The sequence below is a fragment of the Bidens hawaiensis genome, unplaced genomic scaffold, assembly GCF_021521415.1.
Source record: "Bidens hawaiensis isolate Kalapana, Puna unplaced genomic scaffold, B.hawaiensis_p1.1 tig00013629_1, whole genome shotgun sequence".
Classification (NCBI taxonomy): Eukaryota; Viridiplantae; Streptophyta; class Magnoliopsida; order Asterales; family Asteraceae; genus Bidens; species Bidens hawaiensis.
Window position 1 is genome coordinate 394,423 of NW_027492158.1, and position 13,172 is coordinate 407,594.

Sequence of the window (13,172 nt, forward strand, 5' to 3'; positions counted from 1 at the left end):
TTTTCTAACTTAACCCAGTAAACTGGGCCAGCTATAACGAAACGTTGAAACTAACAAGACTGCAATTTTGATATCATTAATGTTAAGGCTTAATCTGTTCATAAATACTACTCAACTGGGAAGAAATATGTAAGATGACTTTTGAGAACTTTGGATGCATGATTATCAATCTTTTGATGTAATTGCAAGTAAACCCAAAGCGCCAATAAGAGCATACTGTAAATTGGCAAAAAAAGGAAATAAATAAATGGAAAGCATCAATTGCTTTAACATGAAACAAGACATTTAGACATACCTTTATGATGGGATTTTCGGTCATGATGATTGTAACATAGCCAACATAAGGTAAAAATCTGTAAATGAACAAAGGTTTTTAGCTCTTGAAAGTCGGCACTAATAAACATTATATATTTCAGAATAGATAATTTCACATGTTAAAAAGTTGCACAAAAAAAAAGTCAAATACTAGATGCACACGATCTCTCGATTCGTCTGCATCCATGGTTTTAGCATTTTAGATGTATTACTTACAGTTGGAAATTTAGACCCATTTAAGGGTAAATTGGTTGATTTAGGTTACACTTTTCCCATAACGGGTCAATTGGAAATATGGCCTACCAAAATGTAATTAAAATGTATAAAACCTCCTGAATCATTTTACTTTGAAAACTACGATTACAACTTTATTGTATAGTTTTCTTTATATATGTAAAATTCGAGAAAAAGGCCAAGAGAAAAAGACTTTGCAGGTTGGCCCTACCAGTTTTCGCATTCTAATAAAAACTTGAAACCAAAAAAGATAAAAGAATTCTTTAAGTAAAATATTTTTAAATACGCGTCTTAGTCTTACCCGACGGCTCTACCCATGATATGCTGGCGTTGAAGCCACTGCTGACCTGGTGCATATAGAACTCGGTCATCCTGATCATTATTATCCCCTGAGATAAAAAAATATAAAATTATTATCCCTTGATAGAGTAAAAGAAACCTTGATAGATAAAATTATTATCTTCTAACTCTCTAATAATAATACCTTTTGTAAGGACATCAATATCTGCTGTATCATTCCGTTCATGAACCTGTAAAAGATAACAATAAGACACACCGTTTAAATTAACAAAATGAATAAACAATAGTCCCTCTCTCCAAAGGTAAATGTGGTGTTTGACTATTGGTCAAATATCCAAAATGTAAAACAGGATAAGGAAATATGAAGCAAATCAATCACATTAATTACCCAGCCAGAAAAAATCATCATATTTTAAACAATGACAGTATCTAGCGGGTATAATAGCATTCTTCTTAAATAAAAGTTCAGTATTCAGTGAACTGTTCGTGAATTGTTCGGTAAGTTGGTTTATTTTACAAACGAACGAGCACAAACAGCATTTTCTGTTCATTTAGTTAAACGAACAAACATGAACAAAAGTCTCGTTCGTTCATTTATGTTTGTGAGCGTCTGTGCTCGCTTGTCTAGGTTAATTAATGATCCTTAATTTACATGTATTAAAGTCCATTCATGCATATATTCATATAAATCTTTTAGGTCCATTACAATTTAGTTTAATTTTATGACATAAAATATTACCCACTACAATTTAGTCCACTTTTATTAAATTTCTACACTCAATAGATTGATGTTCATGCTTACTTTTAATTAGTGCCGGCTCAATTATATTTGTTATTTCTGTTGATCTATGTTAAATAATGCCAATGTGGGGCTAGCTCACTCGATAGAGGCTTTTGCCTCTTCATGGAAGTCTTGGGTTCTAACCCAGGCAATGAATGTATATATAGGGGTTTTAACTTTTGAGAGTGTATTAGGAGTATTGTAACATTGGCGTTCAAAACAAAATCTATGTTTTTGTTTAATAATATTTGTTCTTATGTTCATGAACCGTCCATTTATACTGTTAGGAAAACGAACATGAACACATTCATTTTCTTAACGAACGAACAAGAAAACTCTGTTCGTTTAATCGTTCATGTTCGATTGTTTGTTTGGTTAAAGTTAAACGAACTTGAGCATGCCTCATTCGTATTCGTTCGGTTCATTTACATGCCTATGTAACATCATGTTACTTGGTCAAAACACAAGGACAAACATGTAATCCAAGAAAAACGCAATACCTTAATTACACGATGGACGATAGGAATCTCGCGGCGCTGAATGAAATAAAAAAGAAAACAAAAAAACCTTAAGATATAACTCACAAAGGTAATATAAGTTTCAATGAGCATACACAAAGTAACCAAAATATTAAACTTAAAAGAGGAATTAGAATTCTTACATCAATGTTGAACACCACAATTTCACCAGCCCGAATAGGGTCTTCACCCATTCTTAAGAACAAAATATCTCCCTGGTAATGTAAACAAGGCATCAACTTAAAAATATATATATATATATCTTTATAAACACTCTACCATTGGGATTATCTCATGTTATAATCTTTAAATAAAATAAAGGCCAAAAGACCTACAAAAATACAAGCTTTTGATCTCTACAAACTTAGTCTTACCCTCTGGAATGCAGGTTCCATGCTTTCAGAAAGAACTACAACCACCGGCGACTCGCTACCAGTAAGACACATCAGAAGCTTCCATATAATCAGTGCAGATGAAACAATCATACCTAAAGGCAAACAAAAAACAACACTTTTTCAATAATCTGATAAAAAAAATAGTAAATTTTTAATCATAAATTATTTTTTGTCATCCTTGTTTATTTCAGTCATACCTTCATTTACAATTAATCTAAATTCATAAAAATACAAAGGCACCAGGTTGTGCAATTACAGTGAGCTGAAACAATTAAGTTAATTCAAATTTAGGGTTTCTCAATTAAGGCTTGATATTAGCGTAAAAATAAAATCCTAAATCAGAAGCTAATTGCAGCATTGGATCAGCAAGCAAATTAAGATCGAATAGAGATACGTTAAGATCGAGAAAACAGATTGAACATACCGAGAGTGATGACCTGCTCAAAGGCCTGTCTGACTTTTAACGACTTCAACGAGTCGATTGTGTCTCCGATGAATCCCATCGTCCCAAGCTTGACTCGATCTTCTGATGGATGTGAGTTTTACTTTTGACTCTGGTTTCTTCTTGTCTTTGGCTTTGGTTTTCTTCGTCAAATTGTAATCAACAAAACCTTTTTTAACAGTTTTTGACCTTTTCTCATTAATGAAATGGTGTCTTTAATTTACTTTAATGCTGTGTTTCAAATAAATATTATTAGGTTATAACGAACTAATATTTTTTATTGACGGCATTCTGTATGGAGTGGCTCAATGGCAAAATATCATCGCCAGCTGACCCAACCAAGTTGTACGGTGCCTTAAGCATCTCCAAGTTATCTTCATTCCTAAGGAAAACCTGCCCACCCGAAGATCCACTAGTGATAAAATCCAAACAACCCTAGAATCGAACTGGAGATTACAAAAATCCTTATAGTCTTCATTCATTGAGTGATCCATGTCTCTCAAAGTGTTATCAGATTGAACCTGAGTCTCTATTTGGAAACTCATATTTTCTGCCACTACACCAACTTGAGTCCCTATTAAAAAACATAAACTTACTGCCACTACACCATATTAGAAAGACAAGACAATTAAAATTTGATTAAAACCAAACTATTATTTATTATTTTTTTTAACAGCCAATTTTATTGATCACTACCCAAGAGCTAGACACAACATACACACCAGTTACAAAATTATGTTAAATATTTAAATAAATAGCACCATGCTTCCCGATCTAACGCAATTAATAAACTGTTATTTAATATATGGAAAAAGTGAATACAATGTTGTTATGCAACCAAGCATACACGCAAAACCATCAAAATTGTGTAATTTTAAATAAATCTAATAAAAAATCAATCTTTTAAGTTACGTATTTTGTCTCCACTAACTCTGAATCCTTGATTAAGTCCCTACTATTGATAATCGTTCATCATAATGGATTAATCATAATTTTTTTATTGAAATGCTTAAGTATTATTCATTTATCAGAAATCAAATTTGCAATCCAATTAAGCCTAATTTTATTCTATTTCATTGTTAATCTACATAAATTTAACATCTAATTCTTAATTCTCCAAATCAAAATACAGAAAGAAAGAAAAAATTGAAATTCCCCAAATCTATATATATATAACGAAAAAGAAAATGCATTACGTGTGAATTCTCAAATTCAACATTTTAATTATATGATAATTCAAGTTTTAGCTTTTTTTTTCATTTGAAATACTTACATGACGGCTGATTGTTTGATGTAGCTAAAACATAGAATAAAACATAATAAAAGTTAATTAAAATTTTAATTGTTTTTAACTAAAAACTACATAGTTTTGATAGTTTTGCGTTTAAGCTTAGGTGCATAACAGCATTGCATTCACTTTCCTCTTAATATATTGTGCAAATAAGGCAAAAGTATAAATACGTGTTTTAAAACATTGATCGCATAGCATTAAATAATTTAATTTAAAAGATTACATAATCCTTATACTTTTTGGTATATCAATCCAAAACATCACACGTTTAAAATCATGGAATCAAACGAGGCTTTAACACGTTTGTCTATGGACGGCTTGAAAGCAAGTTACACACCATCCACAACCTAAAACAAACCAAAACTTCCTTACAGAATAGTAGGCCTAGTAAAATACAGTACTTTTATAGATTGCAATAGGATTGTGTTTTACATACATATATATCTTTATATACAAAGTTTAACATGACAGCCAACTTTAGCATTCATAAGTCATGCAAGCATAGAACCCTCCACTCATATGTGCTAAAACAAGCTGCCGTCATTAAAGAGGTGCAAATCAATTTTAATATAGCTTTTTTAAACAGTAACAAACATCGAGACGAAAATTTATGAATAAAAAAATTGTATTTTAAGGTTTACATAATCAAGAATTAAAATCTTAACATGTGTTAATAGTTAATACTTTCTTTTCTAAAACCACATTTATTCTTGGTTTTAGAAGTCTCAGCGTTTTACTTACTTTTGTGAAGGGTTTTTTCTAAAAATGCAGCTTTAACATTTGAATTTTTTTTGTGAACATCCTACTTAGCGCATTTAAGTTATAGCCAACTACTAATAGCAAAACTTCAAACAGATCAAAATCCAAAGCTCAAAACACCATCAAAACAGTCTGGGTGGGTCTAGATCCACAGCCTGCTCAAATGTATACCATAAATACTAAGAAATACACTGGTGTCGTTTTCTTCTTTTCTAACACTTTTTGCAAAGAAGATTGAAAACCATTACAATCCATCCCCAACCTCCTCTTTATGCCGGCACTGCAGAAAACAAGGTTCAGACACAGTGTTGTTATAAACATATTCACCAAAATTAAAAAAATTTAAAGCGAGTGACTTGTTACAACTATAGCTTTTATCAAATTTATAACATAAGTACTACAACGAATGCCAGACCCATTGGTGCCCTGTTTTGAACCAAAGACTAGAAACTAAAATGCTTGTAAAAACACTAGTCAAAACTCAAGAGTCAACTAAGGTGCAATTAATGCATAAAACCTTGGACTCAAGTTATACAAAATATTGGGTTGTTATTGAATGATGTAATTGCTGCAAGCACAATTGACATCCTAAAATTTATTATATTTTTCAAGCTCTGAACAATTAATTTGAGTAGACCCTTGCATCCTGCTAGTTTCAACCAGCACAAAAAGTACATGTTCCTGAATCATTTTTTACCCAGCCCGCCCAGTCAATCTACAATTTTGAATATATTATAATGGCATAAGAGTTCAGATGATTATTAATATTTTGAAACATACAATTTTTGTAATTTAAATGGAAAAAAAATTCTAAGAAAAAAGGTGTTTTGGGTACTATTAAAAGTAGAGCGTGAATATTAGAAAAAAGCCATACTGTAGGTCGAAGTATCGATCTGCTCTGGAAGCTCCTTTATATCAACCTCAAACCTTTCCTGCACCTGCAACATAAAAAAGATATAAAATACTAAACTATGATAAGCATCAGATATTTGACATCAACCACCATCCAAAACATTAAAAAACAATCACCTGATTGAGAACATCGGAGTCTGAAGCAGATGCTACAAAAGTGATTGCAAGACCCTTAGTGCCAAACCTGCCAGCTCTACCAACCTACCAAAATATTAAATAAAGCAAATAAACATGAGAAATCAGTTGTGCATCCTAAAAAGCAGTTAGAAGAGTAACGCATCAGTTTAATATTATTAAAACTTAAACCAACCCTGTGCAGATAAGTATCAGCAGAATCTGGCATGTCATAATTTATGACAATATTAACTCGCTCAATGTCAATGCCCCTTCCAACTAAATCAGTTGCAACAAGGATTCTTTTTAACCCCTCTTTGAAACCCTTGTAGCGCGTCAACCTAACAAAACAATTTCAAAAGTCAAACTTGTATATGCAATGTAACATGTTTGTAGATGCCACCCATGTGTATATATTTGGCTTTATTCACATACTAATTCCAACAAAAACATGCCAGGTGACAAATATGCCCTTGAAATTTCTCAAAATACAACAAATTTATGAATCTATAAACATGTCACCTCACCAAAGGTATCTTTTTTCAACTTTTAGGGGCATCTTTGTCAACTGACACACTTTTAGATGCCTATATGGATGAGTTTTCATATACACAAAATGCATTTTATAATTCAACTAGATTTTCTATCCAGCGCGTTGCGCCGGGGCAGTTGGCAAAACCCCAGTATTGAAACCCGGGCGTTGGTAAAAACCCGAGCATTACGACGAGTTGACACGAATTTAGTCAATACCAACTTAAGATATCGGAATTAAAACAAAAGGGTCGGTAAAACCTGAGCGTTGCGGTGGTGAGTCGGTAAAACCTGAGCGTTGTTGGTCTCGGAATTTGTGGTGGTAAATCGACACAAATTTAATTTGTTTCAATTATGCTCGTTACGATACTGAAACTACGAAACAAAATAAAAATACAAAAAAAAAAAACTTTGTCTAATATCGGACCGCCACTTGGACTAATAAGATGCTAGCGTCGCCAAACTTTCAAATTATATATATTAGATAATATATCAGTTGTGAAGACAGAGGAGTCCGACATGTAACCATTTGAAATGCCTCTAAATGATTTTTTATTTTGTTTTGACAAAGTTGAAAACTTACCTTCATCACCTTGTCTTCAAAATTTGTAAGTTAAAGAAGCCGACTCTAGTTTTAATCAAGCGGGTATAATTGCATTCGACTTGTTTAGATCTTAAGTCAACACAACCATACAATACAATACAATTTTTTCTAGACATTCTTTAAAAAGACAAAAAAACAAAACAAAAACAAAAAACGTGACAATGTGTACTATAAAAGCACTATAATCATACGACGTATATAACAAAGTAGTACATAACTACATACACAAAATACATTATTTCATAAATCGTCTTAATCACTGTTGTGTATATTTGATATCTATATAACCACATATTACATGTATAAAATATATCATTTCATAAATCTTCTTAACCACGTAATATAATTATCCAAAATTTCCGTTCATATTTGGAAATTAGGAACTTATACGAATATAAGTTTATTACGAGTAACACTAATTAGGTGGTTTTACATAACTGTGTAGCGTACATATGGTTATGCAAATGAAGTTTATGATCCTATTTTTCCATGGTACGAACTACTAGATTCTACGTGCGGTGTACACAAGAAGTTGTACACAGTCTGCCACAAGTTCGTCAAGTGAGTTGGCAATGAAGACCATATTTTGATCATCTTCTTGCATAAATGACAAGTTAAACGATTCTCCGGTTTTTTTCCTGTGTTTCTTGATAATCTTCATAAATCCTCCTTTTCGGTTTATTCTTAGTACGGCTTATAAAAATAATCATGTATTATAATGACATTGAGTGTATAGTAGATGTATGGTTATCATACCGTCACAGTTGAGTGTATAGTAAAGAAGGAGCAGATTCAAATTGTTATGAAATCTCAGTAAATCAATCATAACTCGTCTTGCATCTTCTCTGCTATGTATATCATCTACTTTGTCTCTCAACACCTGTAAGTTTAGTTGTTTACTAACAAATTTAGAACATACAAAATGACTTCCTAATCAAAAACACATTAATATAATATATAAACCTCACGGGTTTCAAGGTTGCGTTTAACCCATTTGTCTGTTTACACTTTTCTTTTCTTTTTTTTTGAATGAGTATTATGTCATAATATAAAAACTAGGTTAGGACCCGTGTTTACACGGGTGAAAAATATAATAAAAATAAAAATTTGTTATATATAATACATTAACTATAAGTGAATCTAACTACTTAGAAGTTAAGAAATTTAACACAATAACTACTTAAGTGGGGCTAGTAAGCATCATTGTATCACACAATAATTTATTTTTCAAAATTTTACAAAATGTTATCTTCATATGAAGATGGTTGTTTTGAAGAGAAACCAGGTCATGGGTTATAAAATAACTAAACGGGTTCATGCTCCATATTGTGTTTGGAAGAAGAGATGAAAAAATAAGAAACTGCTCACTTGACATCTATGTGGCATCATATGTGAAGGCTCCAAAATAATATCATATGGAAAAATCATGTTGCTTTAATATATAGTTAGATCAGATGAATGCATAGTTTATGACAAACATCAAAAATTGAAGCAGAAAGTCAACTTGTATAGTTTCAAAATGCAATTGTTCTATGAACATTTGTATTATTATTTTTTTTGTAAAATTGTAAATTAGATTATTAATATGCAAAAAAACAAGTTAAACAAGTCGTGCTAATGTCAACCACATATACTCGTGTCATTTTTGGGGTTGTGTCAGATTTAACCTGCCAACCCACGAACACAACCTGTTTAACACCCTTTAGAATTTTGATACAAGTACCTCGAATCTATTAGTATATTCTTCTTCCTTCCCCGAGAAAAAATCTTTCATCTTCACAAGCTCGTTAGTGAGTAATCGCGTGAAGCCCTCGTCACGGCTTTCACGATCCCATAACTTTAATTGCTTTTTTAAACCTTTATATGACATACAATCACCCTCCCACTCGGGCATAGTGATGGATATGTAAATGCAAAATCTTTTTCCAAACTTTATATCTTTATTTTTCTATTTTTGGTATTGCACCAAAGGTTTGTAGTGTGGCCCTTTATGGACCCAATCCCAAGCATCTTTGAAGCATATTCAATATATTCCCAGGTATATACCTCTTAGTTTTTAGTCTTTGGGTATAAAAATTGTCTCATTATTTGGCCATCTTATGATATAGCTACCACTATTCGTTTGTCAACATGTGCATAACTAAATGAGTTAGGCTTGTGCTCGATTATACCTAAGATGTATTCCAAATCAATTTCAACAAGGTTGCATCCATGATTTAATCTAATAAGCAAAGCGGATTTAGCTTTTCTTACAAAATTGCATCACTGGCTCATGTTGTAGACGTTTTCTTAAGTATTTATGTTAAGACGGTTATATAAAATTTTGTTAATTTATCAAATGAGATAGAGGTATGATTGTACCGTGTATGGTTGTTGATCGATAACATCAAAAACTATGAATTGAATTTGGGAGTGATGATGTTGAAAGTTGATAAGAAAGAGATGTTTTGGGTTGAATAAATTTATTTTTGTACTAATTGCAAGTTGTGTGAATTGACTAGGTGCTTCAAGGATACAAGTTGAATTCAAATATATCCATCAAAACCATGGGCCAGTACAATTTTCAAAATTAATAGATTTTTATCCTCTTTATTTTTTATTTCAATTCACTTTCTCTTTAACCTTTTTTTAAACTCTCCATATATTTAGTTCGGACTTGTTATGAACCAAACCCTTTATGGTGAACGGATTGAACCAAAAATGGGATCTAATATCGTTCGGTACTGACAGAAACACCACCCTGTGCTGTGATTGTCAGTACCGAACAAAAACGCACCTCCTCGGCTTCACTGCCCCGCTATCTCAGAAGAACAAAGAAGAAACGGAAGCCGCGGGAAGAATTTCTGGGCAGGATGGAGGTGAATACCATTCTAACTTGTGTGGTACCAAGAATGAATTTCGGGATGGGAAAACCCACTCCATCCACCCTTATGACACACAAATTATAGTCGCGATTTGACATCTAACAAAGGTAGTGACATGGTGCTTCTCACGCTTTAAATAGGAAATTTTTAATATTTCAAAAGTGGCTTTAAACACAACATAGAATAGATTGCTTTAGGTTTTAGGCACTTTTCATAAATGTAACATCCTAAAATTTATAATGTTAAATAAAGAAAGTTACGTTTAGTGATTTCGCGTTATTAATTAATGTCGAGTAAAGAACGAATCATGGACTTAGATTAATTAAGATGGGTTAAATGAGAATGGGCCTTAGGTCCATGGGCTTTAAGGGATATAAATATCCCCTAAACCAACCTAAAACCCTAAACCCTCATTTCATTTCCATCTTATTCTCTAACACACTCCAAAACACACACACACCACACACCGCCATATACGGCCGGCGGCCGAGGGAGAGAAACGAGCAAGATCCGAGAGAGAGTAAACGATTAGTTGTGATTAAACAAGTTAAACGAGATCCAAACGAGCACAAAAGGTATGTTCTTGACCTTTAAAGTTTACGTAGTATTGAACGTTTTTACTTAAAGATCCAAGCTTTATAGTATATACGGGATATATATACGACCGAAAATGGTTAGGGAACGTTAGTGGGTGATGTCGAACCATAACAAGGGTATTAAAATCGCCAAAATGCTTGATAAAAACCAAACCCGTAGCTGAACTGGGCAACTTCGCCTGCGAACTGGGCAACTTTGCCTGCAAAAGCTTAACTTCGCCTTCAAAGCTTAACTTCGCCTACGGCCAAGTTCGCCTAACTGGTAACTTCGCCTAAGGCCAAGTTCGCCTAATTGATAACTTCGCCTAAGGCCAAGTTCGCCTAATTGATAACTTCGCCTACGGCCAAGTTCGCCTAACTGGTAACTTCGCCTAAGGCCAAGTTCGCCTAATTGATAACTTCGCTTACGGCCAAGTTCGCCTAACTGATAACTTCGCCTAAAGCTAAGTTCGCTTAAGGTTTAACTTCGTCTAAAGTTAAGTTCGCCTAAGGTTTAACTTCGCCTAAAGCTAAGTTCGCCTAAGGTTTAACTTCGCCTAAAGTCAAGTTCGATTAGAAAATAAATTAAAAACCTAATGAAAATGTGTTAAGACAGTTAATGGAAATAAAATTTTTCCAAGCTGACCTGGCAGCTCGACCCCAGCCAGGGGCTCTGCCCCTTGGAATGCTAGGGGCTGCCGCCCCTAGACCCCGCTGCCAGGGGCGCTGCCCCCGGACCCCCGTTCGTTGTGGGTAGTAGTTAAGACTAGAAAGATGATATGAGTAGTAATAGTTAATTGATACGTATACTTGTTATACAGTCAGCCGTGCACAACTGAAGAAAGGGATTACGATTAACGGTGAACGTAACCGTGTTCAGGTGAGTTTCTAGCCCCATTTATGTGTTATGTTTTCGGGGCTGTGTGCATACTCAATATGTTTGTTAATACGCTTATCCTAAGAGATAAGTGTATGCCTTATGTGGATAATGTGAAATGTATGAATGATGGCTTGACGGTACGTGAACGATCTTCGGATATTGCACGTACTGTCAGGTTGTAACGCTAAGTATAAGGTAAGTATGATATGTATGCTTATGTGTATGAATGTGATAAAGTTAATAAAAGCAGGAAAGGATGGATGTACGGTAACGAGGAGGGAATCGAACCCTACTAATATTCGAGAACTAGGGAACCGAACCCTACTAATATTCGAGGAAAGAGGGAACCGAGCCCTAATAATACTCGAGAAAAGAGGGTACCGAGCCCTAATAATACTCGAGGAAGGAGGGTACCGAGCCCTAATAATACTCGAGGAAGGAGGGTACCGAGCCCTAATAATACTCGAGGAATGTAGGGCATAATGCTCTTTATAACGTAAGATATGAAAGTAAGTTAATACAAAAGAAAGTATGAATGAAAGAATATAAATTTATGTGTATTGTATAGTGTATGATTAACTAGAACTCATTCAGCGTAGCTGACTTTTAGTATGCACGCAGGTGAGTAGGATGAGGCAGCTCGCTTGAGGAGACACGTGGCACTGAATAAGAGGCTGGCATCGGAAGACTCAAGACGTTTAAGTTTAATGTTTCGTTTATTTTGAAAGACAAAATGATGTTTTAAGACAAGGCGTGTTTTATTATGAAATGTTTTATGAAAGCTTTTATATTCCGCGAATGTTTTAATTAACTCTGATATTTAGAACTGCGATTATGAGCAAATCCAACACGAAAGTAGGGCTACCGGTAACGGGGCCTTACAATAAATAAAACATGACTATTGATCCACAAAAATCAGAAAGCGAAAGACCAGCACTCCACAATTGACCCTCTCACCAGTCATCCCAACCACCATTGCCAATTGGCTTTTAATGTATTGGTATACACAGAGTTGCAAAAAAAACCCGAATCTGAAACCAGATTTAAGAAAAAAACGAAACCAGTTATTTTTACACCCGGGTTTTTAATACCCAAACCCGTACCCGAATTTACGGGTAGAGTATGCATTTCAGTACCAAAACCCATACCCGAATCGGACCCAATTTGTACCCGCTAATACCCGAAAACCGGAACCGGTTTCATACCCGGAACCGGGTTTTTCCAATACCCGAAACTGGGTTTTTCAAATACTCGATCTATACCTGAAAAATATCCGATAAATACTCCTAAAAAGTGCAACTCTCTTATAAAATCCAATCTGTACCCAGAAAAAACCCGAAAATAGGTTTTTTCAATACCCGGAAATAGGGTATTCAAATACCCGGTTCTATACCCGAACCAAACTCGATACATAGGGTATGGTTTTTAGAGACAAAACTCGGATCCGAACCCGACCCGAGTATTGCAAATACCCGATTTCCAATACCCAATCATACCCGAACCTAATTCCATACCCGAACCCAGGTATTTGAAAAACCCGATTTGTGCACCTCTAGGTCCACATTTCATGGTTTACACACAAGTCACAAACCATCCTTCCTTCACATTTCCGATCCCACCATAATACCCCACACACCACTCCTATTGGTTTATATTT

General features: G+C 34.1%; 2 protein-coding genes and 1 long non-coding RNA gene across 3 annotated transcripts; all 3 read right to left on the reverse strand.

Moving 5' to 3' along the window:
- On the reverse strand, window positions 1-3,100 carry LOC143544595 (uncharacterized). The gene is made up of 8 exons (XM_077036664.1): window positions 2,968-3,100; window positions 2,523-2,635; window positions 2,292-2,363; window positions 2,131-2,166; window positions 1,034-1,079; window positions 851-938; window positions 296-353; window positions 1-216 (listed from the first exon to the last, which is right to left on the reverse strand). The coding sequence occupies exons 1-8, from the start codon at window positions 3,044-3,046 to the stop codon at window positions 166-168; spliced, it is 543 nt and encodes a 180-aa protein (XP_076892779.1). The 5' UTR covers window positions 3,047-3,100; the 3' UTR covers window positions 1-165.
- Window positions 3,101-5,280: 2,180 nt separating this feature from the next.
- Window positions 5,281-6,413, reverse strand: LOC143544596 (DEAD-box ATP-dependent RNA helicase 15-like; the record flags this gene model as incomplete). The annotated part of the gene is made up of 4 exons (XM_077036665.1): window positions 5,281-5,315; window positions 5,910-5,973; window positions 6,065-6,148; window positions 6,258-6,413. Coding segments are annotated over 4 exons (315 nt in total), but the record flags the coding sequence as incomplete, so codon positions are not given.
- Window positions 6,414-7,653: 1,240 nt separating this feature from the next.
- LOC143544597 (uncharacterized) lies at window positions 7,654-9,162 on the reverse strand. Its single transcript, XR_013137276.1, has 3 exons — window positions 8,920-9,162; window positions 7,953-8,076; window positions 7,654-7,862 (listed from the first exon to the last, which is right to left on the reverse strand). It is a non-coding gene; the product is annotated as an uncharacterized LOC143544597 (long non-coding RNA).
- Between the last annotated feature and the right edge of the window lie 4,010 nt (window positions 9,163-13,172).

What these genes read in the sequence shown, in the direction of transcription:
- LOC143544595 (XM_077036664.1), bottom strand. Translation starts at nt 3,046, where the DNA reads ATGGGATTCATCGGAGACACAATCGACTCGTTGAAGTCGTTAAAAGTC. An exon ending in TATTGATGTCCTTACAAAAG is followed by an intron (nt 939 to 1,033) that starts GTATTATTATTA and finishes TTTTTATCTCAG; the next exon opens with GGGATAATAATGATCAGGAT. An exon ending in ATCATGGGTAGAGCCGTCGG is followed by an intron (nt 354 to 850) that starts GTAAGACTAAGA and finishes GTTCATTTACAG; the next exon opens with ATTTTTACCTTATGTTGGCT.